The sequence below is a fragment of the Lepidochelys kempii genome, chromosome 14 (assembly GCF_965140285.1).
Source record: "Lepidochelys kempii isolate rLepKem1 chromosome 14, rLepKem1.hap1, whole genome shotgun sequence".
NCBI classification, from domain to species: Eukaryota; Metazoa; Chordata; order Testudines; family Cheloniidae; genus Lepidochelys; species Lepidochelys kempii.
In genome coordinates this window covers 17660102-17687912 of record NC_136393.1, presented here as the reverse complement: position 1 = coordinate 17687912, position 27811 = coordinate 17660102, and the positions used below count along the sequence as shown (strand labels likewise).

Genomic DNA, 27811 nt, shown 5'->3' with positions numbered 1-27811 from the left:
AACTACAGTACCCACCTGCTGAAGTGAAGAAACAGATTGACAGAGCCACAAGAGTACTCAGAAGTCACCTACTACAGGACAGGCCCAACAAAGAAAATAAAAGAACACCACTAGCCATCACCTTCAGCCCCCAACTAAAACCTCTCCAGCGCATCATCAAGGATCTACAACCTATCCTGAAGGACGACCCATCACACTCAAAGCTCTTGGAAGACAGGCCAGTCCTTGCTTACAGACAGCCCCCCAACCTGAAGCAAATACTCACCAACAACCACACAACAGAACCACTAACCCAGGAACCTATCCTTGCAACAAAGCCCGTTGCCAACTGTGTCCACATATCTATTCAGGGGACACCATCATAGGGCCTAATCACATCAGCCACTCTATCAGAGGCTTGTTCACCTGCGCATCTACCAATGTGATATGTGCCAGCAATGCCCCTTTCCCATGTACATTGGCCAAACCGGACATTCTCTATGTAAAAGAATTAATGGACACAAATCAGATGTCAAGAATTATAACATTCAAAAACCAGTCGGAGAACACTTCAGTCTCTCTGGTCACTCGATTACAGACCTAAAAGTGGCAATTCTTCGACAAAAAAACTTCAAAAACAGACTCCAACGAGAGACTGCTGAATAGGAATTAATTTGCAAACTGGATACAATTAACTTAGGCTTGAATAGAGACTGGGAGTGGATGGGTCATTACACAAAGTAAAACTATTTCCCCATGTTTATTTCCCCCCCTACTGTTCCTCACACATTCTTGTCAGCTGCTGGAAATGGCCCATCCTGATTATTACTACAAAAGGTTTTTTCTCTCTCCTGCTGGTAATATCTCACCTTACCTGATCACACTCGTTACAGTGTGTATGGTAACACCCATTGTTTCATGTTCTCTGTGTATATAAAATCTCCCCACTGTATTTTCCACTGCATTCATCTGATGAAGTGAGCTGTAGCTCACAAAAGCTTATGCTCAAATAAATTTGTTAGTCTCTAAGGTGCCACAAGTACTCCTTTTTCTTTTTGTAGAACAGGGGCTCCTGCAGATCAGAAGAGAGAGATATTAATTCACTGAGCTGTGTCATGTCCTAGCCCCAGCCCTGTTCTGCTATGCAATGGATTGGCTCCTTGAACATATCTCTACAAATATCAGTATTAACTGTCGGTTCAACCTCTTTTACCAACCTGGATTATGCAGATGATGTCATCCTCTTTGGTCAGGAGGCAAACGATCTCAAAGATGTACTAGAGAGCTTCTAGCACAAGGCAGATCGCCTTGGACTTAAGAACTTCTTGGGCAAAAACAAAAATCCAGAGCGTCAGTGCAGAAGTTGTGATAGACCAGATCTGTGCTTCCGGACACACTGTGGAAGTGGTGGATGACTTCATTTATCTAGGCAGTAAACTGTCTTCAGACAGACACATCCAGCCAGACACCCTAAGGAGAATTAGTTTAGGAACCTCAGCTGTGAAGGACCTACCTAGGGTCTGGAGCCAAAAGAAGATGAAACTACATACAGAGTACAGATGTATCTAATCTGTGTACTTCTGATCCTCTTCTATGGATTTGAAACGTGGATGCTGCTTAAACAAGATATCAGGAGTCTGGAGGCATTTCATGTGCATTGCCAGCAGCAACTGCTGGGTATAAGATGATTTAATTTTATCAGTAAAAGGGATGCATCCCTGAGAACATGCCTCGAGAGGACTGAAGTTATCATTGGCTGCTGTCAGTTGGCCTCCTTTGGTCACGTTGCCTGCGTCAGAGAAAGAGACCCCCACATTGAGCTCTGAAGATCAGATTTGAGGTCAGGAGGGGACACTGCCCAGTCACAAACTGGCCGTGGTGATACAGTTGCCCGCTATTAACCTAGCTGCATCAGAGAAGCAATAATCCTGTGGAGCTCCTAGACATCTGGAATAAAGCTGTGCAGTGTGGTCATGGAAACTCGGCACTATGGACCTCTGCTGTCTAAGCATGTTGTTACATGTTGTTGTGGGGACTCCAGGCCTGGAACAGCAAGGAGTGCGTACCAAGTTAGGAAGAGCTATAACAGAACTGTGAGTAAGAAACGGTGCTTGACTCAGTTAGGGCTTGACCCAAAGCTCACTGAAGTCAGTGGAAAGACTCCTATTGACTTCAGTTGGCTTTGGATCAGGCCCTTAGGCTTTTACTTTCTTAAGAAAGGTAATTGAAACCAACGTGGCATAATACTAAATGTAGACCTGCAGCCCTAACAGATTTAATATAGGAGTCTAATCAGGGTCTATCAACGGACAAGCATACATCTTTCTCTGACAGTCACTGCAGCTAAAAGTGTGTTTGCTTCCACTAATCTCTCTGATATTGATTACTATTTTTGTCATCAGAACACAAAATCAGTTTTACTGCAACAGAAACTTTGAATTTAATATCCATTATCTGTCCAAGGTGTTTCTGTAGTGCGCATCACCACAATAGCTAGGTAAGGAACAAGTTAGGTTAGAGCTGCAAAATTTTACCATTAGAAGACTTAGTTGTTCTACTCATAGCCTCTGCTTGTTCCAGGTAGCTCTGTTTTGCTGGGAGGGCAAGTGTACACACGTAAATGTTCTGTTCTGTCAGGAAGGTTTTGGTTTAGAAGTGTGTACTGAAGATGGACAGCTTTGGCATAGTCTTCTCCTCAAGTAGTTCATGCCAAAGAGGAGTGCCCTTCACCGAAAAGTTTATTTCTGGCTTTTGCATGTTTCATCCTAGGCTTTGTTAGCTACATTGTGTCAAAAAAGTGCAACTGTCTTTCTGGGGCTGGTGGATGATGGTTGCATGCAAACAGTCTGGGTAGACTTGAAACCTCCTCAGTAGACTAGAGCTGGGACTAGCAAATCCCATTAGATGCTGCAGGAGTTGGAAACTGGGTATGAACTGTAAAGGTCAGGCCAATCTTTTTTCGGCTGAAGGATGCACCCAGTCCAATAGATTCAATAGCTTTAGTGTTACGTAATTAGAAACAGCTCTTTGGGCTGATCAGAGAGCTAATAAATACACCCCTAGGAAATAACTTGTGCGCGCGCTCTCTCTCTCTCTCTCTTTCTCTTTCTGTTAGCTGTAATTTTAACATTCACAGGAACTTTGTTCTCTGCTCCTCGGATGTCTTTCACCAGACTTTGATTAGTGTTAATGTGCATAGAACTCTGAGCTTGGTTTTTGGTACAAGATTTCAGTGCTCCTAGTGAATCTGCCAAACTGTCCATTATTTATGCAAAAGAGTTTAAATAATTCTGTGCATTTCGATGATGCCCCTTATCTGAGGGTCCTGGGACACACTCAGCCATGCAGCAGCTACACAGGGTTAGGGAGTGGAGGGATTGCTGTGCCTAGACTGTATGTACAGCATTTCCAAAATGTGGGACAATAGTGGGAGTAGTTGTTGGATTGTTTTCAGCTTATCTGCATCTGTTTCATGTACCACCTGCTGGGTAATAAAGACAGGATGCCATATTTTGAAAACTAAAGTGGCTCTTTAGTAAGAGAAGTACCTACAAAGGTGGTGTAACTACAACTAGCATTCCAGCCATGTGCACACACTCTGACTTTTTGCTGCCTTCTCCAAATTCTTCCCTCCTGCAACCTGTGCTCTTCCTTCCAAGTTCCATACAAGTTCCTACAGCATCCACACTGGCACTATACCAGTTTGAATTGAGCCCAGTGAATTTTAACCAGCTATTAAACCTTCTGAAAGGTAGTCTGTTCTAACTGGTTCTTAGGCCCTCTGTAGCTAGTGCAGGGCAAGTTTGTGTGTTAATGTCCTGCCAATGTGCTGAGGACTTAAGTTGGTTTAATTTTTCTAGTGTATACAAAGACCTCAGTATAGCACAGTGTGTTCATGACTCCCCTCTGTCATGGACGGCATTCAAATTAAGCACAAAATGGCAGCTGCCTCAAGCAGTGTCCTAGAAATTTAAAGCTGCAGTACACAGAAAACAGTCCATAAGTTACACAGCTACATATCTCACACTGCTCTATATGGGTCTTCTGGCTAGTGATTACATGAAACACTGCCAGAATTTGGTACTATCTTTGGACCTGAGCTTCCAACCCTTTCTCCCATGAATAAGGACTCCTGGCTCAGATCCTTTGAGTTTGTTCCTAATTAGACATTCTTGCCATTATTGGAGAGGATTTTTCTTTTTTGTATTTTATTTTTCCACGGTTCTGCAAAAGTAAAAAACTTCACTGCCTGTGGGGGGAGAGGGGAGAGATAGACTAAGGATATATTTATTTCTGTCTGGCATGTAGTAGAGCATTACATATCTTCAAAGTGAATTATTTATTGCAGCTGTTCCAACTCTATAGGCATAAATTAATTCTCGCAACAAACACAAACCCTGTAGTCAGAGAGAGAAGAGGAAGATTCTCTGAGGGGCAGGGTATCAAGTCCTCTTTCTCCTGCCAGCAGAACTGATCATGTTGATGGACACCTCTTGTCACCATCAATTATTTAAACTACTACCCAGCACTGCTGCATTCATCCAGAAAACCAGAATATATGCAAACTCCTTCTTGTCCTTCAATGGCAGTACAAGGGCCTTATGTGTGTGTACTGTAATTACCCAGACCTATTTTGGAACTTCCTTAGAAGTTCTGATTTGGTTTGAGTTTGGGTGATTAGCCGAGAGGAAGGGTAAGGAAAAGGAGCAATTTATTTTGTGTGAACTGGTTCATCCATCCCCTACTGCAATCCCAGCCCCTCGCCTGCTGCTTTCACTGGAAAAGAGGGATGACATTAACCTTGACTGAAAGCTGCTAGCAGCGTTGTCTCTTTTATTCCAGTGCCTGAATTGATTGCAGTTTCAGCACTCTAGCACGGTGGGAGAGATGTGGCCTGTCAAGCTGGTCCCAAGCCAGCTAGGGCTTTATAGGTCAAAACACCTTTTAAATGCTATGAGGAGGCCAACAGGCCATCCATGCTGATCCAGAGCACTAGCATCATTGCGCACAGTGAGATATCCACCTGCCAAGTGGACTGTTGCCTTCTTTGCCAGGTTCAGTTTCCAGGTCGATTTTAAATTGTAGTCCCATGTAGGGAAAAGTACAGTAGCTTGCTCTCAAGGATACAAAGGCAGCAAGGCCCACATCTAAAAGAAACAGTCACAACCTTCTGGTAAGAGGAAAATGAGAAAAATCTGTTCCAGCACTGCTGCTGTATGATTTTATGACAGCAGGTGGGTGTCCATTAAAGTCTAGATTCCAAAGTCTGGTGAACAAAGTGCAGGGAAACACTTGCAATTATAGGGGAAGCTATGATCTCCACCATGGCTTTGAGCTGCTCCATCCCTGTGCTACCAATATCCTATCTTTGTCATTGGATTGAACCCCAGCCAGCTAATCCCCATGCCTTGCACGTTAGGAGGTTAGTGGATTAGCGGTGCATCTCCTGGACTAAACCTCAGGATGGAGGACAAAACCCATTTTCATTGTCAGGAAGTAAATCAAAGGTCCTAGTGGGAAAGGATGGTGCATTAATCCTTTGCACCAATTTGTCACCTAACCTCCACGCTACCACCTTTGGGAGCATAAAACTAGCCTATGATGACAATCCTGAAGTTCTGACAAGGAATGAAGTGTCTGGATGTTGACAGGCAGAATAGTAACTGTTACGCAAATTTATTTCTCTCTGCCCCATCCCCAGTTCTTCCTTGATTTGGGGCAGCATGAGGGACCCTGGTATCCAAACCAAGCCATTTGAGACCATCTGTTCATTCTGAATCCCTGAAGCTGCTGGACCTTTGACTCATCCAGCTAGAGTTCTGGGGCAAACCCCAGGCATGAGGCATTCCATCTCTTGGACAAATGAGCTCCTAGGAAAAGCTGAAAAAACCCCTCATTTAATTGGACTATGAGGAAAAGCAGCTAACTAGGCAATGCCACTGGCAAACTAGAGAGGGGCTATGGACACGTGCAGATGATCCTTCCCTGTAGTGTAAACAGAAGCGGACGTGATGTGGCCTAGTGTTTGTAAAAGGAGGCTCCAGGAGGCTACTGGAAGCCAGTTTATGAATATGCATGTTCTTTTCCCCAGGGGCTTGCTCTACAACACACTGGGGAAGGGAGCGGAAATCTGAAATCATCAATTTAAGGGCCAAGCTGAAAGTTTGACAGAATGAGAGGGGAAAGCTGCCCAAGTGGGGAAGGACTGAGCAGAGATTAAAATAATTGGAGGAACAAAGAGCCTTCTCCAGTACAGGGGCATGAGAAGTGAGGAGAAGCTGAGAAATGCTGAAGGGCCAGCAGTGTTAGCGTGGGAGAGAAGGGATCCAGGGAGTAAAGAAACAGCAGGAACTGGAGAGTGCCAGACAAGCACCATTTGGAGCACAGTGCTAGCTAAGTGGTATGATCTCTGTGGCATACTCTAGGTAATATAGGATAGTAAAGTACACCCTGTCCCGAGCAATTCTGTGCCCTCTGTAAAACCATTAATTGGTTCCTTCAGTAACCTCTCTTCTTGCTTCTCTCTCTTCAGTGTGCTGAGGACCCTAAATAGCCCTTAGCGAAGAAGAGCAGGGGTCATTTTAGCCCATTCCCCTGTCTTGCTGCCCTACATGTTCATAAGCTGGTGGAGTGACTCAGTGGCGGAGGACAAACCAGCTGCACTCAGCATGGCCTTTTCTCCCAAGGCTAATGTCTTCAGCTGGGGGCTCTGCCTAGTCCTGTGTATAGAGCATGAGCTTCCCAAAGGCTCTCTCCTAACCAGACATGCTAAAAGCCCCTGAACACAGAGAGGGGGAAGCTGAACCAAAATTAACCTCTTGCTGACTGGCCACAGTGCAGCGCGCCTGTGCCCTCTCTCCATATCGCTTTCTATTGCCATGCTTGGATTTGGGGACTTGAGGACTCCAATTTGATTCCATGTCTTGGTATCTCACCCCCATGCTAGCGGAAGCTGGGAGCTCTACAGAGGTGGCATGGTCATCCCTGGGGACAGAAGGGTGTGGCTGATCACACTGAGCAGACACACCTCCAGCTAGTTAAAACAAAATACTGATGGGCTCAGAAGAGAGTCTCATACAATTCTCCTTAGCCTGGAAGACGGAAACAGAAATCTAGGGTATCAATTGTGGGCAAAACCATAACTGGCATGATGGGGTTTTGCCAGGAGCACAGATGACCTCTTAGCTGTAGGTAGAGAGCAACCTGGCCTGATTGCTGAAAAAGTGGCCAAGTACGTTTATAATTTCTTTGTGCTTTGTTCCTGAATAGTTCTTACGTCTGTGGTGTCTCAGTTCCTCTCACCTTCCTGGTAGCTATATGGGTTGTGACTGGAAACTCCCATCTGCTCACTGGGGCCTAGTGAGACAACAGCAAAAATTTGAGCACAGGGTCTATAAGGACATGTGGAAAACACCCACATCCTCTCTCTCTAGCCCAAGACCTAGTTCACGTTGTCAGTCATTGCTGATGGTGCTAGTGACTCATAGAGCCTATTGTGGATAACGTAGTGTCTCTCCATCCTGACGCTCTCCCTTCCAGCGCTCTCTCCACTAAGCTCCACAAGGAGATTTTGCAACAATCTTTGGGGGGGGGGGGTTTGAAGGACAAATAGACACTCAACTCTGTTGCTGCTTGGAGCGTGCTTGAGGCAGCAGTAGAGTCATGCCAGTCTGTCCTATTTTATCCTCGAAAAGAAGAGGAACATAGTCAGCTCATTAACGAGCTTATTAAAGTCTGTGATGAAACAGTCCATCCCATAACTCTTTCCGGCTCAAGAATGTGGCATGGCTAAAGGGGTTTGCAAAAAGAAGGGGTTTGATGGGACCTAGTGATAGGTTAAGTGCTGGGATCCATTCCAAGCTAGGGTTTGGAGTATGGGTTGGATTTAAGCCCCAACTAGGGCTAGAATTTAGGGAACTGTTGGATAAAGACCTTGACCCCAAATAGCAAAGGTCTTGCCAAATCTGCTCGCTACCCTCTCAAAAGTCTTCCTTGACTGGATGCATTGTGGTCCAGTGGATAGGGTACTGCATCTGGAGTTAGGAGAGATCTATTCCCAGCCCTGGCACTGATTTGCTGTGGTATCTTGGCTAAGTCACTTAAGTTCTGTGTTTCCTTCTCCCTATATGTGGAATGATCTAATGAAACATAACCTTCCTTTGTGCAGGGTTTTGCGATTCTCTGAGGAAAAGGGGTCTTTTAGCACTCAGTACTTTTATTGTAGGGAAATGTTATGAGGTCAGCTGTTTACATAAGATTTCTGCCATCCTGGGTCATTTAAAATGGGGAGATTCTGATCTCACTTGGGCATAAACTAGGAATGACTCTGTTGAAATTCTTGGAGTTACACCAGTATTAAACCCAGCTGAGAGAATTTTACAGGTGAGAAACTGAGGCACAGAGAAGATAAGTGATTTGCCCAAGAGTAGGAAACTGAACAGAGATGTCCCATGACCTAGACTAACTACTGGAACAGCTTTCCTTTCAGATTGGAGCCCCTCTCTTTGCCCTATGAAATTCACAAGGAGTTCTGTTTATGAATCCTGCTTGTGGCATTTTCCCTAATTAATGTCAGTTGACTTTTTTCGTTAAAAGTTTCTTTTCTACACTCAGACTCTGTGCTTGCGAGTGCGGAAGTATTGCCCCTCAGAGGCTCCCAGGGGTGGTGTGTTATTTTCCCAGGTTACTGGGTGGGGGCTTGAGCCAGTTCTGTGTTGTATTGATGGAAAGGAACCCCTAGATATTGAACCCCGACTTGGTTGCTGCCCACTTCACCTGACAGAAGGGTTACACTTGCATCTTCCAATCTCTGCTACTCTGGGGGGGAGAAGGGACCTGGATCTAAGCTCAAGTTCTCACCTGGCTGCTTAAAATGCTGCTGACATTGAGTCACTGTCTGCTTGGGAAATCAGCATTTTAGGGGCTGGTCCAAAACCCTCTGTAGGCAATGGGAGCCTTTCCATTCACTTCTGTGGGGCCTTGAATTTGCCACTGGTGAGTGATACCCAGTAGGAGGCTTGAAGTCTTTAATTTATCCATGAGAATGCATCTTTCTGCTTTTTCTGCCCTCCCGTTCTCCAGTGCGTGGGAAGTAGCTAATCATCTCCCTACGCCTTGGGGATGGGTTTCTAAAGGATAGGATGCTCGTTGGTTGGCCTTTTCCCTGTGCCCAGATTTTAATAGGTTCCTGGATCTGTGTAGGTCATTGCTGTGCTGCCCACTTGTCCCATTCAGAAGGGTCCTTATTCCCCCCTGTCCATGCATAGTTCACCCAGCTCTAATGCAGAAATGACAGGCGCAGCATGTTCTCTCTGTCTTGCAGCAACCAAATGCTGGCTGACATTCAGCTCCCCCCATTCTCAGCATGGAGCTGTGCAATCTCTTGATGGCTTTGCATCATGAGTTTGGGGCAAATGCAACTTCATGTTGATTCCCTCGTCTTCCACCTCAGCTTTACCTGTCCCTTAGCCCCAGCACCTCTGGGCTTGGCAGTTCATAGCCCTGGCATCTCTGCTTGCTGCATCAGATACACGACACTCAGCAGCCAAAGGAACATCCTGAGCCCCAGCACCTCTTCCATTACAAATTAAGTGCTGTCCCTCTCCCTCCCCTCCCAGTTTACAGCAATTGCTTGCAACTCCAATGAAACCTGCCAAGTCATGCTCCAACTGCTGCTGCTAGAGAGTCACAATTAGCTGGATTTGTTTGGTGGAAAAGAAGCTGGTTTACTCTGGGCCAGCTGTGAATGTGCCTGAGCAGAGAAGAGGGATGCATCTTGACCTTTCCTAATGGCTCCTTCAGTGATCATTGCAGACTGCTCTTCAGGGCCCACTTGAGGATTTCTCAGCTTGATTAGCCTAGAAGATTCAAACGGATATAAGGAGAATTTAAAGAACATTTGAAAAATTCACATGCTGGCATTTTTTCTGTTCAGTTGTTGCCACTTCCCTTTCTAGTCAATTCTGCTGTTCTCTTTGCACCGCCTCATGACACATGAACTAGGAAATACGCTATCCAGCCATGACTGCTTGTGAGATATCGGACCTCTTAAGGCTGGGTTTTTCAAAGATAAAGGAGTTAGCTTTTGATCAGAGCTGGGCATCTATATTGCCTTTTTCCCCCTCACTTAGCTTCTAATGTGATTTTAGTGGCTGCTGTCTTGTACTGTTAGAGAGAAACCAATTCTTTATACTAGTGGTTCTCAACCATATTTACCATTCTGGGCTGGATATGCAGCAATCTGTGTTATATGGGCTGCATCCACACAATATATATGCTACCTTTATGGCCCTGAGCATTTCACAACGGCGGCAGCTGTGGGCTGATTGGGCCGCAGGCCATGGGTTGAGAACCACTGCTTTATACCATCTGATTGTTGATCTAAGCAAGGATTAAACCAGTTTAAGTGCATCTACATTAGGAATTTGCACCTGTTGAACTAATTTTTTCTAGTTAACTTGTGCAACTTATTTGCCGGGATCCCGTCTCCAGAGAACTGTGAGAAGCTGGACCCTGTGTTGCTACTGATGTCACACGCTGCTTCTGTTTGAATGTCCAAAAAGTGTATAACAGTTCAGCAAAGAGGAAAGAAATACTGGATGGAGGTGGCAGAAAAGGTAGCATGATCTGATTTTCTCTTTGTGGTAATGCATCCATTTGCCAGCTGGGTTAAAGGCCTTTAGGAAACACCCAAGGAAGGCATTTTTCAAGTGTCAACCTGAAAATGTATAGAACTAAAAGTAGAGTCTTGCGCATGATGGCCAGCTGACTTGACCTGCACATGGCGCTGTGGCTCTGCTTCATGAGGTTGGTGCAGATGCAATTTCATGTTGATTCAAACCTTTGATCTTCCACTCAAATGGACCCCAAAACTCAGAGTGAAACAGAGTCAAAACTGCCCAGTTTGCCAATATTTGAATTTAGATTATGTGAATGCACTAATCAGGATTCCCATTGACTTTGGTGGGAGCAGAGTTAGGCCACCATTGGGTGCTTTTGAAACCCCATCCGTATATTTTATTTTCTATAAAAGAGAGCGATTGAAATTTACTTGCCATGAATAAAGACCCTATCCCTAACTCAGGTGAGTAGTCCTTACTCAAACAAGTTGTCCAGATGAATCAGTGGGACTGACTACTCTTGTGAGTAAGCCTTGGCTGGATCAGCCTTTACGATTAACTGGCAATGATTTTTGAGAGCCTGTTTGGATGGAGACCAAGAGTTAGGGACTGTTATGAGTATATACTGATGTTGCAGTAAAGTTAGCTACTGTTCACTCTGTCACTCCTGTATTCTGGGACAGGAATAGGACATGATGCAGCTGCTCTGTTCAGCAGAAAAGGCTAGTATAGTTTTGGGCACCACACTTTAGGAAAGATGTGGACAAATTGGAGAACGTCCAGAGGAGAGCAACGAAAATGGTAAGAGATTTAGAAAACGTGACCTTTTGAGGAAAAGTTGAAAGAAGGGCATGTTTAGTTTAGAAGAAAAAAACCCTCTTAACAGTCTTCACATATGTAAAAAGTTGTTATGATCAATTTACATCCACACCCTTGAGCCACATACTTGTACTGACCTAACCACCGGTGTAGAGAGCACTATGTCAACAGGAGGGCTTCTCCCATCAACATAGCTACCACCTCTCAGGGAGGGGAAGTACCTACACTAATCTCTTGGGAGAAGCTCTCCTGTCGGCTTAGGTAGAGTCTTCACTAAGCACTAGAGTGGCACAGCTGCACCGGTGCAGTGCTGTAAGTGTAGACAAGCCCTGGATCCTATAATTTGTTTGTTTCACCTGAGACTCCAAAACGGGGGTTGGGGGGACTAGCCAGAAGGCCTCAGCCAGAGGGCTGAGAACACCACCACTAGACTGACATGGGATGCTCCACTAGAAGGACCAGACTCGTGAGTGTGTGCTTGCCAAGTAATAGCCAAAGGGGGCACTCTGATGGGGACAGATCCTTGACTCCTGCCTACACCGTTGCTATTCCTGGTGGAGGTGAACTGAAGCTAGATCAATGGTGGGGAAAGTGCTAGTTTAGATTCACCCATGACTCAGTTTAATAGAATCCTACTGAATGTGGCTGTGAAATACAAGGGCAATACTTAGCAGTGGTACCTTGCAAAGCTACAGGTTTCTCCCTCCCTCCCTCCTATAGCAGCATCAGAAGCAAGTCAGGGTCAACTAACTGCCTGTGAAGGGAAAAAAAGAGATCACATGCAAGTGTAAAAGATGTGGGACTGGTTGCTATGCACCTGTGAAAAGCCCTATCTCTTTCTGAGCCGTGTGCACTGCTCCACAATAGTAATTAGCTGAATTTAGACCTGACTGTGGAAACAACTTGTCAGGACCAGAGAACACACAATATTTGTCCTCATAAATATAAATATATATATATATAAAGTAAAGACTCTAATGAGGTGAAGCTTGAACTTCTGACCCATGCCGGCAAGAGGCACAATTCCTGCTGGAGCTGCCCAAGAGCACATGTCTGCATTGATGGCTGATGCAGACTGTTTACTCGGGATCTACCACTCGCATCCTAAGGGCTGTAAAGGGGCAGCAAATGTCAAGCCCAAAGCTTCTGTATCGGGTTTCTTTTTTTTTGTTTTGATTTTTGGTTTAATGTTTTGGGTGAATGTGATTAATTATGGAGTTAGTGCTCAGGATAGTGAAGGGCTGAAGCCAGGCACAAGGAAAGCAGATCCTGTCTGTGCTTCTCGCTGTCCTCTGCATCTGTGTTTCCACCTGGAATGTCCCATGCTGCTGTTTCCTGGCACTCCTGAGAAGGGTCTGACATCTGCACACTGAATTGCCTGGTGGTTCATGAGGTGACTAATTGATTAAACAGAGCCTACTGTGCGTGAGACAAGTGCTGAACTTGCACCCCACAACCCCAGAGGAGCAGGGTGCGCTAACCAGTCTGCTTTAGTTCACCTGCTGTTACCGTACACATCTGAGCCCAGGAATGATTTCCAAGGCACCCATTGTACTGCATGACATTTCAGAGGGCTGCAAGGGCCTTGTTTTGACCATCCATGGTATCCTGTTAATGCTGCTTTCCCAGATATGCTGAAGGCCCATATAACACTGAGCAGGCCCAGGAGGGAGCTAGGAGTTTCATCCTGGAAAGTGCTGAGGAGATGAGTGCTGTCCTTTCCTATTGCCCTCAGTGGGAACTGGGGAGATGAGGACCTCCCACAAAGTGCTCTAGCCCTGGCAGTATGATGAACTCTCTGCTAAGAATACTTTACCGGAAGTCCTGCTAGTTGAATTGCCTGAAGCTTTTTATAGCCCTCAAAGGACTTGAGGCCCAGTCCCAACCAAGGTTGTGTGTGTGTTAAACATGCGCTGGTCTCATCTGACAGGATGAGACATTCCACTAAGTGGCTACATTTTTCTCAGACTCTCTGAGCCAGATGATGGTGTATTGGTATGCTCTGACTGCTAAGCACTGCCCTGGTGACACAAAGTACCTGTAATGTACCAGTGAGCCTAGCCCTGTTTGGAGGAGAGTTGAATGAATCAGTCCAGCCAGATGGCTGGATTCATGCGCATACCGAATCTAGACTGGCAGCTTGTCCAATCCATGCCGCCTCCTATCTGAATCATTAGCCCTTCAGAGACAGCACAAAAGCTAAGGCCTGGTTAGCCACTGTTCTTGGGACAGACAAAACCAAAGGCTGTAGGTCATACTGTGTTTTAAATTAGCAGCCTGTGCTGCTTTTGCCATCTACACTGGTCCCTTTCTCAGGCTCAACTTGCTTTCAACTTCCATACCAGTCTATACTTCAGCACTTCAGAGCTGATGTAAGAGGGGAAGAGGGAATGTTCACAAGGCTAATTACATAGATGGGCTTTGACTTTCCTAACATCCCTTCTGTGGCATTTCTTCAAAGTCTGATCTTCCCATGGTTGAAAGGTACTATGGATAAAATTTTCAAAAATACCTAAGTCCCAGTGAGATTTAGGCTCTGAAGCTACTTAAGCACTTTTGAAAATGTTACCCTTTGAGTAAGCGCAAAGTACTATTGTGTTTACATAGGCATTTGGTGTTATATACGGACATGTAGGCAAGATGAATGTCATTTAGCATGTGGCAAATGTAGTCCATTGAAAGGTATATTTTGTTTCTGCCATTTTCACGAGTGGGGTTTACTATGTTTTCCAGAGAAAACAATGCCATGTTTGAACAGTCTTGTGCATCTAAGTTATAGTAATTGCACTACTGCCTGCTCCATACATAGGGCTTCTGTTTGTCAGGGTTTATTAATTTCATTTTTCTGCATGTATTTTTAGCAATTTTTGAGTTTTATGTAGAGGTCCAAATACAGGGTTTTTCAAGGCTTTTGCTTTGGGTATATTGTAATATATATTATACATATTACTCACTATAGTAATATATACTGTAATGAGTAGTCTCCTTGTAATGTTACCTAATGCACTTAAATGTAGTACTGTTCCAATCAGCACTATGTTAAAGCACACCAAGGAACCTTTAGAGCATACCAGCATGGTCTACACAGACCAATTAATGTGCAACGTGTTAGCACAGTTTAGTAATCACACATCCATCGTCCGCGTTTCTGTTCCATATAGACACACCCTTAGGTATAAGTAACTGTTTCTGATATTTTTCTAATGTTTATTGGATAAACACTAATTTTTATTTGTATTTTTTTATTTTATTGTGCCAGGGCTGTTTTTTCAGTGTTTGTCTGTTGAAACCTAAAATCAGAAGCCTTATCCGTACAGACGAAAACCAGATGACAAGTCCTAAACTTGGGATGGTTTATTGCTGATAATTGTGTGTTCCTGTGCATGAATTGTAACATCAGTCAAAGTAATTAGGAATGTACGCTCTCCTGTATGAATTACCCTTCTGAACAGTGTTGCTTTATGTGAGGTAGAGGCAATGAAATGAATATATTAAATCCTGTGTTAATTAACCTCTTCAGAGCTAAGCCATGTTGAGTCCCATGTACAGGACCTAGGTACACTATTATCAGTGCCTAAAGGCCAGGCCCCCATTATTCTGGGCACTATCTAAACATATAACAAAGAAACGGTCCCTGCCCTGAACAGCTTACAGTTGAAACCTATAAAATCTGGGACAACAGATGGATATGACAGACGGATGTGGGGGAAGCGCTAAAGAATGGTGAGACATCTATAAGCAGTATAATAAGCAGTAGCCACCGCGCACCAGCTGGGTAACTATTGACAAGTGTTTTGTAGACATCACTGAATAGGTGGGTTTTCGGGATAGATTTAAAGGAGGATAGCATCATGGCGGTTTGTGCGGATTATTACAGAGGGCTCCTTCCATGCATAAGGGATGATGGCACAGGAAAAAGCATGATAGTGCTTATAGAAAATTTGACAAATGGGTAACCAAGGGCAGCACTATTCATGTATAATAATAAATGATGCTATCAGCTCTGCCTATATTCAGCTTGCCTGGCATTTTCTTTGGCAAACTTTAACCATTTGGGCTTCAGAGTAGCAGCCGTGTTAGTCTGTATTCGCAAAAAGAAAAGGAGGACTTGTGGCACCTTACAGACTAACAAATTTATTTGAGCATAAGCTTTTGTGAGCTACAGCTCACTTCATCGGATGCATTCAGTGGAAAATACAGTGGGGAGATTTATAGACACAGAGAACATGATACAATGGGTGTTACCATGCACACTGTAATGAGGGTGATCACTTAAGGTGAGCTATTACCAGCAGGAGAGCGGGGGCGGAGGGGAACCTTTTGTAGTGATAATCAAGGTGGGCCATTCCCAGCAGTTGACAAGAATGTCTGAGGAACCGTGGCGGGGGGTGTGTGTGTGTGTGTGGAATAAACATGGGGAAATAGTTTTACTTTGTGTAACGACCCATCCACTCCCAGTCTCTATTCAAGCCTAAGTTAATTGTATCCAGTTTGCAAATTAATTCCAATTCAGCAGTCTCTCGTTGGAGTCTGTTTTTGAAGTTTTTTTGTTGAAGAATTGCCACTTTTAGGTCTGTAATCAAGTGACGAAAGAGATTGAAGTGTTCTCCAACTGGTTTTTGAATGTTATAATTCTTGATGTCTGATTTGTTTCCATTTATTCTTTTACGTAGACTGTCCAGTTTGACCAATGTACATGGCAGAGGGGCATTGCTGGCACATGATGGCATATATCACACTGGTAGATGTGCAGGTGAACGAGCCTCTGATAATGTGGCTGATGTGATTAGGCCCTATGATGGTGTCCCCTGAATAGATATGTGGACACAGTTGGCAACGGGCTTTGTTGCAAGGGTAGGTTCCTGGGTTAGTGGTTCTGTTGTGTGGTTGCTGGTGAGTATTTGCTTCAGGTTGGGGGGCTGTCTGTAGGCAAGGACTGGCCTGTTTCCCAAGATCTGTGAGAGAAATTTTCCATGCTAGGTGTCTTCCTCAGGCTGATTTTAATTTCAGAAAATTCTGGTGACCTTTTCTTTGAGAAGCTCTTGCGCCACTGGGCATTGGATCAGGGACTTGAAATTTGGGGGGGTTGGGTGCCACCCCTGGTGCTGGGGTTATGCCTTTTGCTAATCCTGGGGTAATCCATCGAAATTTAGCCAAGTTACAAGCTTCTGAAAAATCACTTTGCACATGTTTAGCAGAGACTTGCTAAACTTCACAGCTAAAAACTGAAATTCTGTCTGCACGGAGCAGGCCCCAACCTGGCGCTGCAGGGAGCTGAGCTGGACTTTCCCTACAATTGCAGCCTGGGCTGTGGTGGGCCAGGGCCTGGACTGGGCACTGGAACTGAGAGCAGGGAACCCATCTCTCCTGTGCTCTCAATGCCACCCCCTCCGCTGGTCCCAGACAGTGTGGAGGATGAAGCTGCCTGATCTGAATGCAGAGACCCCTGTCAGGGTGGGTCAGGGAGCCTTGGGAGGAGACAGATGGGCTGGGACTTGATGGTGCTCACTTAATGAGCAGCTATTCAATATTCTCTTTTCTCCTCGTTGTTCAACATGTGGCCCCAGGCTTTATTTACTGCATGCCATTCAAAGCCTGCTCTTCCGTCAAATGCTTGACTTTTCAACCTTTTCCTCGGCCTTATGCTCAGCTCAGTTTGTCTGTCTGTCTGACTACATGTGTCAAGAGCAGAGAGGATGAGTTTGCAGTACTCACGCTGTGAGATGGTTAGGGCTGGGATGAGAGTTTTAGCTGTGTGCATGGAGAGGAAAGTACAGGAAGTGGGAAGATGTAGGGAGAGGGCTGAGTCAAAGATGATACCCAGGTTACAGGCCTGAGGGGTGCTGTTTACAGTGACTTAGGAGGAGGGAAGAGAGGAGGGTTGGGGAGAGAGCTCAAGAGCTCAGTTTTAGCCAGAGGAAAATGTTGAGATAGCCACCCTTCCCCCCAGCCAAATTGCTATGAGGAAGAGTCTAGTGGGTAGAATGCTGGGACTCCAGAGACCTGGAGTTTATTCCCAGTTCTGTCAATAGTCTATTCCTCAGTTTCCCCATCTATAAAATGGGGGTAATGACAGTGACCTCCTTTATAAAGCGCTTTGAGATCTACTGACAAAGAGCTCTCGATAAGAGCTAGGTGGCGTAGGGATAGAGTGGAGGGGGATGGAGATCCCATTATACTGTGTCAATTTTTCTTTTGAAGAATTTGTGAGCTTCTGCTAGAAGAGGAAGAGAGGGGGCAGGAGGTGAGAAGAGTTAAAGGAGGAAACTGAAGGTGGCGGCCGGGTTGTTGTAGGGGGTGGGCATGCTGATTTACAGCCCACCCACTGAGTTCAGCAGGGTGATCTTGGCCTTTCAAGGGCTTTCACACTGTTATTTGCCTGGGCCATTTTGGGGATCAGAGTCCTGCACTGGGAATGTTCTTCTAATAAATACCTGCCACCGTGCCCTCATCAAAAAAGCATGCTGCAAATTTGCATGATTTCAAGCACAAACCCTGTACTTGTCTTCCCATTTTAAGGATATGGTATAGCAACACCCTAATGCAGAAAGAGACTTCTATGCATCTGTGGGGGCTCTAGAGTGTTAGAAAAACGGGTGATGAGATTTTACAGCTGGGCAAAGGGATCCAAACAGTGCATTTCTTTTTTGCCTTACAAGTCTTTGCTTTCTTGACTTAGTGAATAACCTGAACAATTCCATTGCAAATACAGAAAGTTCTCAGAGCAAATTTCCAGCTCAAAGAAGATGAAATGAGAAATGTAGAAGTATTCTAAAGAAATATTTCCTTAAAATCATGACTTATTCGATAAATTAAGGAAATAGAAGGTGACTTTGAAATATTGCAGTATCAGGACTAGTAGATAACATGTACAACTCATTCTCTAACCTCTTATTAAATCCTCAGAAAAAAAACAAAGATTAATCAAGTTTCCCCATAGGCTAGAGGAGGCACCCACTCCATGCTGTCTCTTTGTTTCTTCTTGCTTTGCTGTGTTCTCTTCTTCTTGATTGTCATTCAAGCTGAAAGTACGTGGCTACTCTTTCTAGAGCAGATCAGGAATTTTTTTGACAAAACAGCTTTTTGTCAGAAAATGCTGATTCATTGAAAGTGTCGGTTTCGACAAAACTTTCATCTAAAAGGTGTCTCAGGCCCAGGATGGAATTTCTGGAGTGGGGGGTGGGGAAAATGGGATCCACAATAATGAGTAACTTACTGGTTCAAGCACTCACCTAGTATGTGGCAGACCCAGTTTCAAATCACTGATTCGAATCAGTCAGACCAGCGATTTGACCCCCATCCCAGGTAAGTGCTGTAACCACTGGGCTCTTGGTTATTTTGGGATGGGTCTCTCCCTCTTGCATGGTGTTTCACAAAACAGTTTGAAAGGTCTAGTTTTTATTCAGGTGCAGAACAAACAAATGTTGAAACCTCTGATTTTTTTAATGAAACAGAAATCTTGTTCTCCAGCCAGTCCCAGCTCTTTCCAAATGGAAAACACAACATTTAGACTAGAGCTTGCAAGGCACTACAGAAATGCTTATCATTACATCACGCTTTTAGAGTGGAGGTAGCCTCGGGGAGGTAGCCTCTCGCGTCACTTTTAGCACACAACTAGAAATGCAAAGCACAATGTTAGTCTTGCTCCAACTTCCTTGTCCTGAGCTGCTGCTGCTGTTGTAATATATTCCGGGGCCAATTCTTTTGCAACCTCACTTAAACTCATAAACAGCTGTTGATAAATACCACTGTTGCTAATGCAGAGCAATTAACATTCAGGTCTGCTTTCCTCTAATGCAAATTTTTATAGCTTCTTTTCAGATGATACAAGCTCCAACTCTGCTTCCAAGGCAGCAGCAAGGGCTCTCCACGGAAAGCCTTCCTCTTTGATACTGAGTTATTGGCCAAGCACAGGTTCTTTGCACATTGCCATAGCAACTAGCAAATGCAGGTAAGTGCTAGGATGAAAACAGGGACAATGCTCCATGAATGACCAGTTTCTGTCTAGTTTGCTTTAGCATGATACCATCTCCTCTTCTCCACCGCCTGGCATCTTATGTCATTTAACCCTGCTGTTAGTAGGAATTAGCCACTCATTTATGCAAGTTGGTAGCGTTTACACCCAGTTTTCACTGGCTACTTAATTTGCAAGTCAGTGGCTAGGGCCCTGGATTAGGTACTGGGGAAACCTGGGTTCTATTCTTCGCTGTGCCACTGACTCACTTGGTGACCTTGGGCAAGTCATTTCCCTGCTTTGCCCCTTAGTTTCTCCAGCTGCATAACTGGGATAACTGTATTAACTACAGCTGGTGGGAAAATGAGATTGAGAGGGTTCTACAGAACATTTAGACTGTTCACCTAAAACCGTTTTCGGTTTTCAGTTTTCCATTCTTGCAGGTCAATGGAGACAAGGGCGCAAGGGTCTGCCTGCATGGAGCACATTGTGGGACTGAGGCCTTAGATTATAAGCTTCTCAATCAAATGATCTATCAAACTGTGGAGCAGTCTCCCACAGGAAGTGGTGGAAACCTCATAGTTCCAGCTGTTTCAAAACTGGACTGGACAAATGAAGAGAGCACAGCATGGAGAATGATCCAGTGTTGGTCTCAGGACTAGGGTGCACGCTAGATGCTCTACTGCTCTCCTCTCCCCTCTTCCTCCCTCTCTCTCTCTCTCGCTAATAACTTTAGACTGTAGCGAACCCTAAACTCCATCCACCTTTTGTATGTGATTCACCTACTTTTAAAACAGCCCTCTCCAGAAAGACACTACTCTCCAAGGGCACGATGCTTCAAGAGCAAGTCACAACTCCACTGGGGGTTGCAATATGAAGTGCCCTTTTGCATCACACTCGACAAAGCAATGGGGATGGGCAGGCCTCCCACGCTGCCTATGCAGTGTATTTGTTTCAGTCACCTGGGAGCCTAGCTCGCTTGTTGCTTTATCGTTTCCAGAAGTATGTAACTCTCCCAGCTCTGCCAAAGCCAGGAGCATTGGTGACATGTTGCAATGGCTGTCAATATGAGGCGCTTCACTTTTATGAGCTGGTTATCCCCAGAGAGAGAGAGGCTGCTTTGGGCAGTGGGATAACTGCAGTGGTAATGGCTCATTTCATAATGAACATTTTGGGATGGGGAAATGAGGGTTTGATGGGCGGAGGACACCCATAGCTGGGTTAGGAAGAGGGTAACAGAGAGCACTGGGACAAGGACAAAACCTGTGGCTAATTAGAAAATGGGCAATAAAAGGCACAGGCTTAAGTCAAGGGAGGCCTGGATTTCCCTGCAGCCTGTGTACCTCAGGCTACTGAGGCCTAGAGTCAGCAATAGAGACCACTTGACCCTCGGTAGGAGATAACTAGAAAAGGGACCAAGTGCCCTAATTAGCCCCAAATGAAAACGGTGCCTCTTTTGCTTTCCCTGGAACAAAAGGCAAGGGGGTTAAGTTTTTCTTTTCTCTTCCAAAGATGACAGGGCTGCTTTTATTGTAGCAGCCAGTGTTCCCTCCTCTTGTGGCAAGCAGGGGACTCTCTGTGCACAGGGTGGGGGACCACAGACGCTGTTGATGGCACCTGTTCACTATATTACCAACTCCTCTCATGTAGGCTGTCTCAGAGCAGTCAGAAGGTAACCACTGACTTTTGGTTACTACTGACCTCTGTTGGATTTGAACCTTAACCTAGAAGGGTTGCAATTACTGGTGCCTGGAGCCACGCAGTCTCCTAGGAGAGGCACTAGCTTCATTTGTTCTTGTCTATCTGATCATTACTGATCAGGGTTCTTTGCCTGAAACAAAAACACTGCATGAAGTTAGAATCAGGGTGTGACTCTTTGACAGACATGCAATGGGCTGGGGTGTTTAGCATCCAAGGTGATCGGGTGCACGGTGTCTAGCCTGGAAGAATCATTGCTGATGCTGAATGAGAGTGCCAGCTCTATTTACTGCATATGCTCTGCAGTTGTAAGGCGTTTCAGCTGTGTCACTGTAACCCATAGCCAGTGTCGTGCCTATACCTGATCCACAGAAGATATGAGTCTGTTCCTGCTGGGAGCTAGTAGGTTGAGTCTGTTTTCACTGCAGAGTTAACTGGAGTTATTGACACTCAAATTACTGCTCTGGATTTAGCTGAGCTTGAGTGAGGCTATGTCTACACTTAAACAGCTGTGCCACTGTAGTGCTTCAGTGTTGTCACTCACTACAGTGACAGGAGAGGTTCTCCCGTTAGCATAGACTCCCCAAGCGTCAGTACAGTAGCTAGGCTGATGGAAGAATTCTTCCATCGACCTAGCGCTGTCTACATCAGGGGGCTAGATCAGTTTAACCATGTCACTCAGCCGGGTGGATTTTTCACACCCCTGACTGATGTAGCTGGGTTGATCTAACTTTTTAGTGTAGATCTGGCCTGAGTGTGTCCACATGGCAAAATGATACCTGAGCTGCTGTGTCCGCACTGGCTCTATGCTCACTCTTGTGTGGGCCTAAGATTTCTGGGAGGCATAACCAATGGTTCTTAGCACTACAGTAAGCTGGGCCTCTCTATGAATTCTTTCCCCATTGTCTGAAAACTTGTTCATCTTTTCTGAGCACATGGTGGAATGATGGGGAAGCGCTGGAAGACTAATGGCACTTGAGAGAAGCTAGGTTTCTAACGAGTTGTACTCACTACAACTATAGCCTATGTCCCCAGTGGGCCAGCCAACTTCTGTTAAACACACCATTACAGTGGACTTACTGGGTTTTGTGCGTGGATGGGATTTGAGTTATAACTCAAGTTACCTTAGCGCTTTAGCTCAAGCTGTAGCGTCTTATGCTATTGCTTTTAAGATCCTGATTTCAGTCTCCAGTGATCACTAAGACAATAGTCAATATAGCATTATGGGAACCAGAATGTTTCAACCCTTTAATTAGAAGCCTCCACTTGCTTCTATCATATTGTGTATCTGGTTGATATTTTCACTGGTAATTTAGTAACTATCCAGTCAGAAGGGAAAATGACTTGGTGATGGGGCTTGTCATCACGAAGTTGGAGGCAGGAAACTGGGAGCCAGAGCGCCTGGGTTCTGTTGCTCAGATCTGCCACTGAACTACTTGTGACCGTGCATTGCATAACTTGGCAGCATGAGTTGAGGTGATGGGCATGAGCAGAGGTCTAACAACTAGACCACAATGTCTATGTTATAGATGCTGTGAATTCGTAGAAGACTCTAAGGGGTGAGAAAACCTGAATTTGTGCTGGAAATGGCCCACCTTGATTATCATGCACATTGTAGGGAGAGTGGTCACTTTGGATGAGCTATTACCAGCAGGAGAGTGAGTTTGTGTGTGTGGTTTTTGGGAGGGGGCTGAGGGGGTGAGAGAACCTGGATTTGTGCAGGAAATGGCCCAACTTGATTATCATGCACATTGTGTAGAGAGTTGTCACTTTGGATGGGCTATTACCAGCAGGAGAGTCAGTTTGTGTGTGTGGGGGGGGGGGGACACGCGGAGGGTGAGAAAACCTGGATTTGTGCTGGAAATGGCCCAACTTGATGATCACTTTCGATAAGCTATTACCAGCAGGACAGTGGGGTGGGAGGAGGTATTGTTTCATGATCTCTGTGTGTATATAAAGTCTGCTGCAGTTTCCACGGTATGCATCCGATGAAGTGAGCTGTAGCTCACGAAAGCTCATGCTCAAATAAATTGGTTAGTCTCTAAGGTGCCACAAGTACTCCTTTTCTTTTTGCGAATACAGACTAACACGGCTGTTACTCTGAAAACTAGCCACAGACTGTGGCTAACTTCTTTAGTCCGCTTTGAAAAACCTCAGCCTTGAGTTCCAGGATTCAAAGGCCTTGTAGAATTTCTCTTATGCTCACAGGGGAATGAGGAGCTGGGGTGTGTCTGAGCAAGGAGCATCTTGGGGGGGAATGTATTAAAAGTTCTAAAATTTGAAACTTGCCCAATCTCTTCTATCCCTTCTTTGCTGTCACTGTAGGACACAGGGAGAAGGCTACTTTATGATCTGGACAATGGGTATAGGATTCCAAGAGGGTATTGTTATGACTTGGAAACTTTAATGATTATTTTTATTGTTTGTATTACCATAGCACCTAGGAGCCCTTGTCACAGACCAGGACCCCATTGTGCTAGGCGCTGTACAAATACAGAACAAAGATCCCTGCCTAAAAAAAATTATAAGCTAAGTATAAGACAAGAGACAATAGATGGACAGATGGTGGAGTACAAGGAAACAATGAGACATTATTGGTCAGCATGACAGACAATGGTTCTTGAGTTCGACACTGTACACCAACCTTCTTCCCACTGCTTATGCAATTTGCCCCCTCCCCTCAGGGGTTTTCAGGCTCTGATTGCAGACAGCAGTTGCCATGTAGTCTGATCGCTGATGGCTGTTTAAAATCTGGGGTCTCTGGGGCAGAATGAAGGGAAAGTGTTGCCATTGTGTGTTATGCAATTATTACAGTCTCACCCATCAGAGACGACCTGGGCCTTATCACTAACACACACACAATTGAGTTTTTTCTAATCCTTTCCTTTTGTGCCCATTATCTTGTTTAAATATTGTTGTTCTTTTTCCTTTCCTGGAAACCACCAGGGCTCTGATAGCCTCTTGGGTGATTGCATAAAGGATTCTTGGCTCCTAGCTCTGTGCGGTATGCTTGCATGGACAGGGAAAGCAGAATGTCTGTGTGTTACTTGCTTGTGTGTTCAGGTTGTGCTGCTGCCTCTTACCTCAGTTCAGACCCCGCTGGAGATATTGGCCACCCCCTTGTTCTGCAATGGCCAGAGGATCAGCCGTAATGTGTTTAATTAAAAGCTGCCTTACCAGTGCTGCAGTTCCAGACGTGAAGTGTTCAGTTCATGGTGCTGATGTCATATGCATTGTCATTAGGCCCTGCAGTGGATTCTATACATTGTATAGAAAAAAGGGACTTATTAGGTATGGGCTTAAAAACAGACTGCAAATCCTTTGAGTTCATGGGCATATTTGTATCTGAACTTTGTACCGTGGTGCCAGCACAACTGCCAGCCATGACTGAACGTCCTGGAGATTTCAAGTTCCCGTCTGATTCCATTGAGATCGGAGCTTTGGATTCTGGGTGCAGCTCTGAGCCCCTGAGTCTGAAACTCGGCCCTGGAGATCTTGCAGATAGGCTTTCCTATGAGACTTCCAGAACATCCTTCCAGTCAGGCTGATCTTGGGGTATCCTCAGCCTTCCTCATGGGGTTTCAGCGCTTCTGGTCTCAACTGGAACCTGGAAGTAAAAAACAGACACACAAATGAAACCTAATGGGATCAAAGTGACGTGAACTGCTTCAAATCTCCAGTTCAGTTTGAGCTTTAGGGGACTGTTCAGGGAGGGACTGGAGGCCGTGTTGTTTGAGCCAAGCTACTTTGCTCATCTTATTTTCTCCCTGGTATGATCAACTATTTGGGCTTGCCTACACAAGAAATTTGCACCAGCTTAAGGTGTGATTTTTAAACTAGTGAAAATGGCTGTGTGGACACTTACTTCTGATTATACCAGGTTTATTTTGGCTTAGTATGAGTTGATTTAGGAACAGCTTTAACCTAACCAAAATGAGTGTCCACACAGGGTTTAACACTAAATGGATCTAAAAGCTAATTTAAGTTAAACTGGTGCAACGCGTGGATGCAGACACAGCCTTTGGGTATCATTTTCTTGGAGGGGCAGGGGATTTTATTAGCATTTGGTTATTGATTGGTTCAATTTGGCAAAAACAGGACAGCTCTGGAAATCTGTGTGTCCTGCTGCTGATTTGAATGTTTCTAATTCTTACAAACCACCCTGCATTCCTAGGATCCTCGTTTGGTTTAAGGGTGAGGTAAAGTAGCTGTTGATGCATTGTCGGTGAGCTTGCACAGAACCAGGCAAGGTTTGTTTCTGCTCAGTTATGGTAGGGATGCATTTGGCCTGTTCTGTCCTGGCGCACCGAGAATGGCTGCTGTCTCTTTTTGTCCTGCCAGCTGCACTTGATGCTCCATAAACATTCAGCTCCCTTCTCTTCACCCTCCAACCACAGAACGTGGGCTCCAGGGTTTGGGCTCCGAGCTGGCTCCCCAGACAGGGCTCTGCTCCGGGGTTTGGGCGCAGAGCCGGCTCCCCAGATAGGGCTCTGCTCAGCTTCAATTAAGCAGTGCGCCTGTGGGCAGAATCTGTCACGCTGAAGCTGCTTTCTGCTGCTTTGATTTCAGCATTCAAGGTACAGGCCTGTGCTGTAGACCAGGAAGGAGGAAGGCTCTGAAACACACACAATGAAAGACATTCATTGTCTTTTTGCTTTGTTTTTCCTGTGGTCTGTGTTTGCTACAGGGAAGCCCCAGACATCGGGGATCAAAGTCTAGAGTCCCCTGCTATCATAATTTGAAGCTTGAGGGGTTGTTTTCTGTATATTCAAGGGCAAAGTTGACTGATGCATCCATAGCCTCATGCGATTGCAATGAAACACAGATGTTCACCTGCCAGCAAATACACTATGATAGTGTGGGCAACTGGCCAAATGGACTTTGAACAGAAATAGCAGGGTGCGGGGCAGGGGTGGTGGGGTGCATCCTAATTGTATCCAGCGTCAGTGGGAGATTCACTGTAAACAGCCCCTGGCATTACAGACCTGGCCTACAGACCACAGCTACAGCAATGTCATTCTTCTCTTTCCATGGAATGAGTCAGGCACCCCAGGACTCTGCCAAGCAAAATGGTATTTACACTGGTAACAGACTGCAGACCAAAAATCGATCTAGCCAAGCACAACACAGCCAGGGGAGGGGCAGCAGCCTTAATTGGCTCCTCATCAATTGCCCTGCACTTGAAGCTGTTTTTGAGAGGTGTCAAGTATCAGGGGGTAGCTGTGTTAGTCTGTATCCACAAAAACAACAAGGAGTCCGTTGGCACCTTAAAGACTAACAGATTTATTTGTTTTTTTACCCACGAAAGCTTATGCCCAAATAAATCTGTTAGTCTTTAAGGTGCCACTGGACTCCTTGTTTTTGTTTTTGAGAGCACTCCGATGGCTGTTGGCAGGATGCACATCGGCAGGATGAATCCAGGGCTGCAGCACTGATCAGCTGTTAGCCTGTGAGAGCATGCTCTGCCAGGCGCACTTGTGCTTTGTGAGCGTCCCTGACCCTCCAGGGAAGCTAGTTTCCCCACACACACACACCCACACACACCCCATAAAGGGCCCCTTCTCAGGGCAGGATTTATAATGAAGACTGATTGATTGCTGTGGAGAGCAGTGGAGGTTATTGAAGATGGAATAAGCTGGGTCCCTGGAGGAGGACTGGGACAATAGATTTAGTAAGTCTTAATACTGCAAAGCTAAATTAATTTCTGGAGTGGTTTAAACAAAAGTGTGTGGATCTCAAGCAAATCTACATCAGGGGAGAGAAGGATCTTCCAGGAGCTGCCTGGTTCAGAAGGGCAGGGGATGGATGAGGTACATGTTGGTAGCTTGGAAGGCTGGTCTGTTGGGAGGGATTGGCTCTTGCTTTAAATACATTTATATAGTAATGTATAAATTCCCACAGTGCCAAGAGCGAGCCTTGGAGAAGGGAGCCCTCTGTTTATCCCCAGAAGAGGCACAGCATAGGTGCTGGCCATAGGAACATCCCGCTCTGAGCCCTACCCCTAGCTTAGAAGTGGTGCCTCCAGAGGCCAGAGTTATTTTCCAGGCCCATTCAGGCTCTGGCCCCTATGCTGAGCCTGGTGGGAAGGGAGGACAGTTTGGTGGTTTTCTGTGGTGTGAAGAGAAATGCCTCCCTTTTTAATGAAACGCCGCAGAGCCAGGGCCAGCTCAGTCTGTACCTTACATGAGCTGTGAATTACCTTCATGCCATAACAAAGATAACTCCTGTGGTTTTAAACATGCCACCCCCACCCACCTCACTAATCCCGATGAGGCATGCACAGAGGGCCCTGGAGTGGAGTGTAGACCTGATGAGACACCAATGCTATGTCTCCATGGTGCCACAGTGCAGACTACAGGGGTGTGAATTGCAGAGAGCACCAAATGCTTTAATTGTCCTGTGTGGATGCTGCTAGCACGGACTAAAAGGTGCTTAGTTTGGGTTAGCACCATGTTCTTCAGACAGGACTACATTAATGCGAACTAGGTACCTTTTAGTTCATGCTGGCAGCATCGACATACCGCAGTTACACCGCAACATTTTAGTGTGCCCTAAATTCACACCCCTGTAGGCTGCCCTGCGGTGGAGTGTAGACAAGCTCTGACTGATTCGTGTCCTCTAGAACAGCAGTTCTCAAACTGAGGTCTGCGGATCCAGGGGGTCCGCGAGTCATGTGCGGGGCTGCTGCTCAGCTGCGCACAGGAAGTGCTGGGAGGGAGTGGGAGGAGCGGGGACGGGGGTG

The 27811-nt window shown here is 45.5% G+C and overlaps 1 protein-coding gene across 12 annotated transcripts in view; it reads right to left on the bottom strand.

The window, feature by feature from the left end:
- Positions 1-3642: 3642 nt before the first annotated feature.
- SEC14L1 (SEC14 like lipid binding 1) overlaps positions 3643-27811 on the bottom strand; it is a 140332-nt gene continuing 116163 nt past the window's right edge. For 10 of the 12 annotated variants that reach the window (XM_078848621.1, XM_078848622.1, XM_073311091.2 and 7 more), the window contains 2 exons: positions 24428-24676; positions 14757-24327 (listed from right to left, as the gene is read on the bottom strand). In XM_078848621.1, coding sequence (XP_078704747.1) covers positions 24631-24676 — 46 coding nt within the window. In that variant the 3' untranslated portion in view covers positions 14757-24327; positions 24428-24630. Of the gene's footprint in view, positions 9837-14756; positions 24328-24427; positions 24677-27811 lie in introns of those variants that run through there. The other 2 variants (XM_073311090.2, XM_073311093.2) reach the window with 2 other exon arrangements.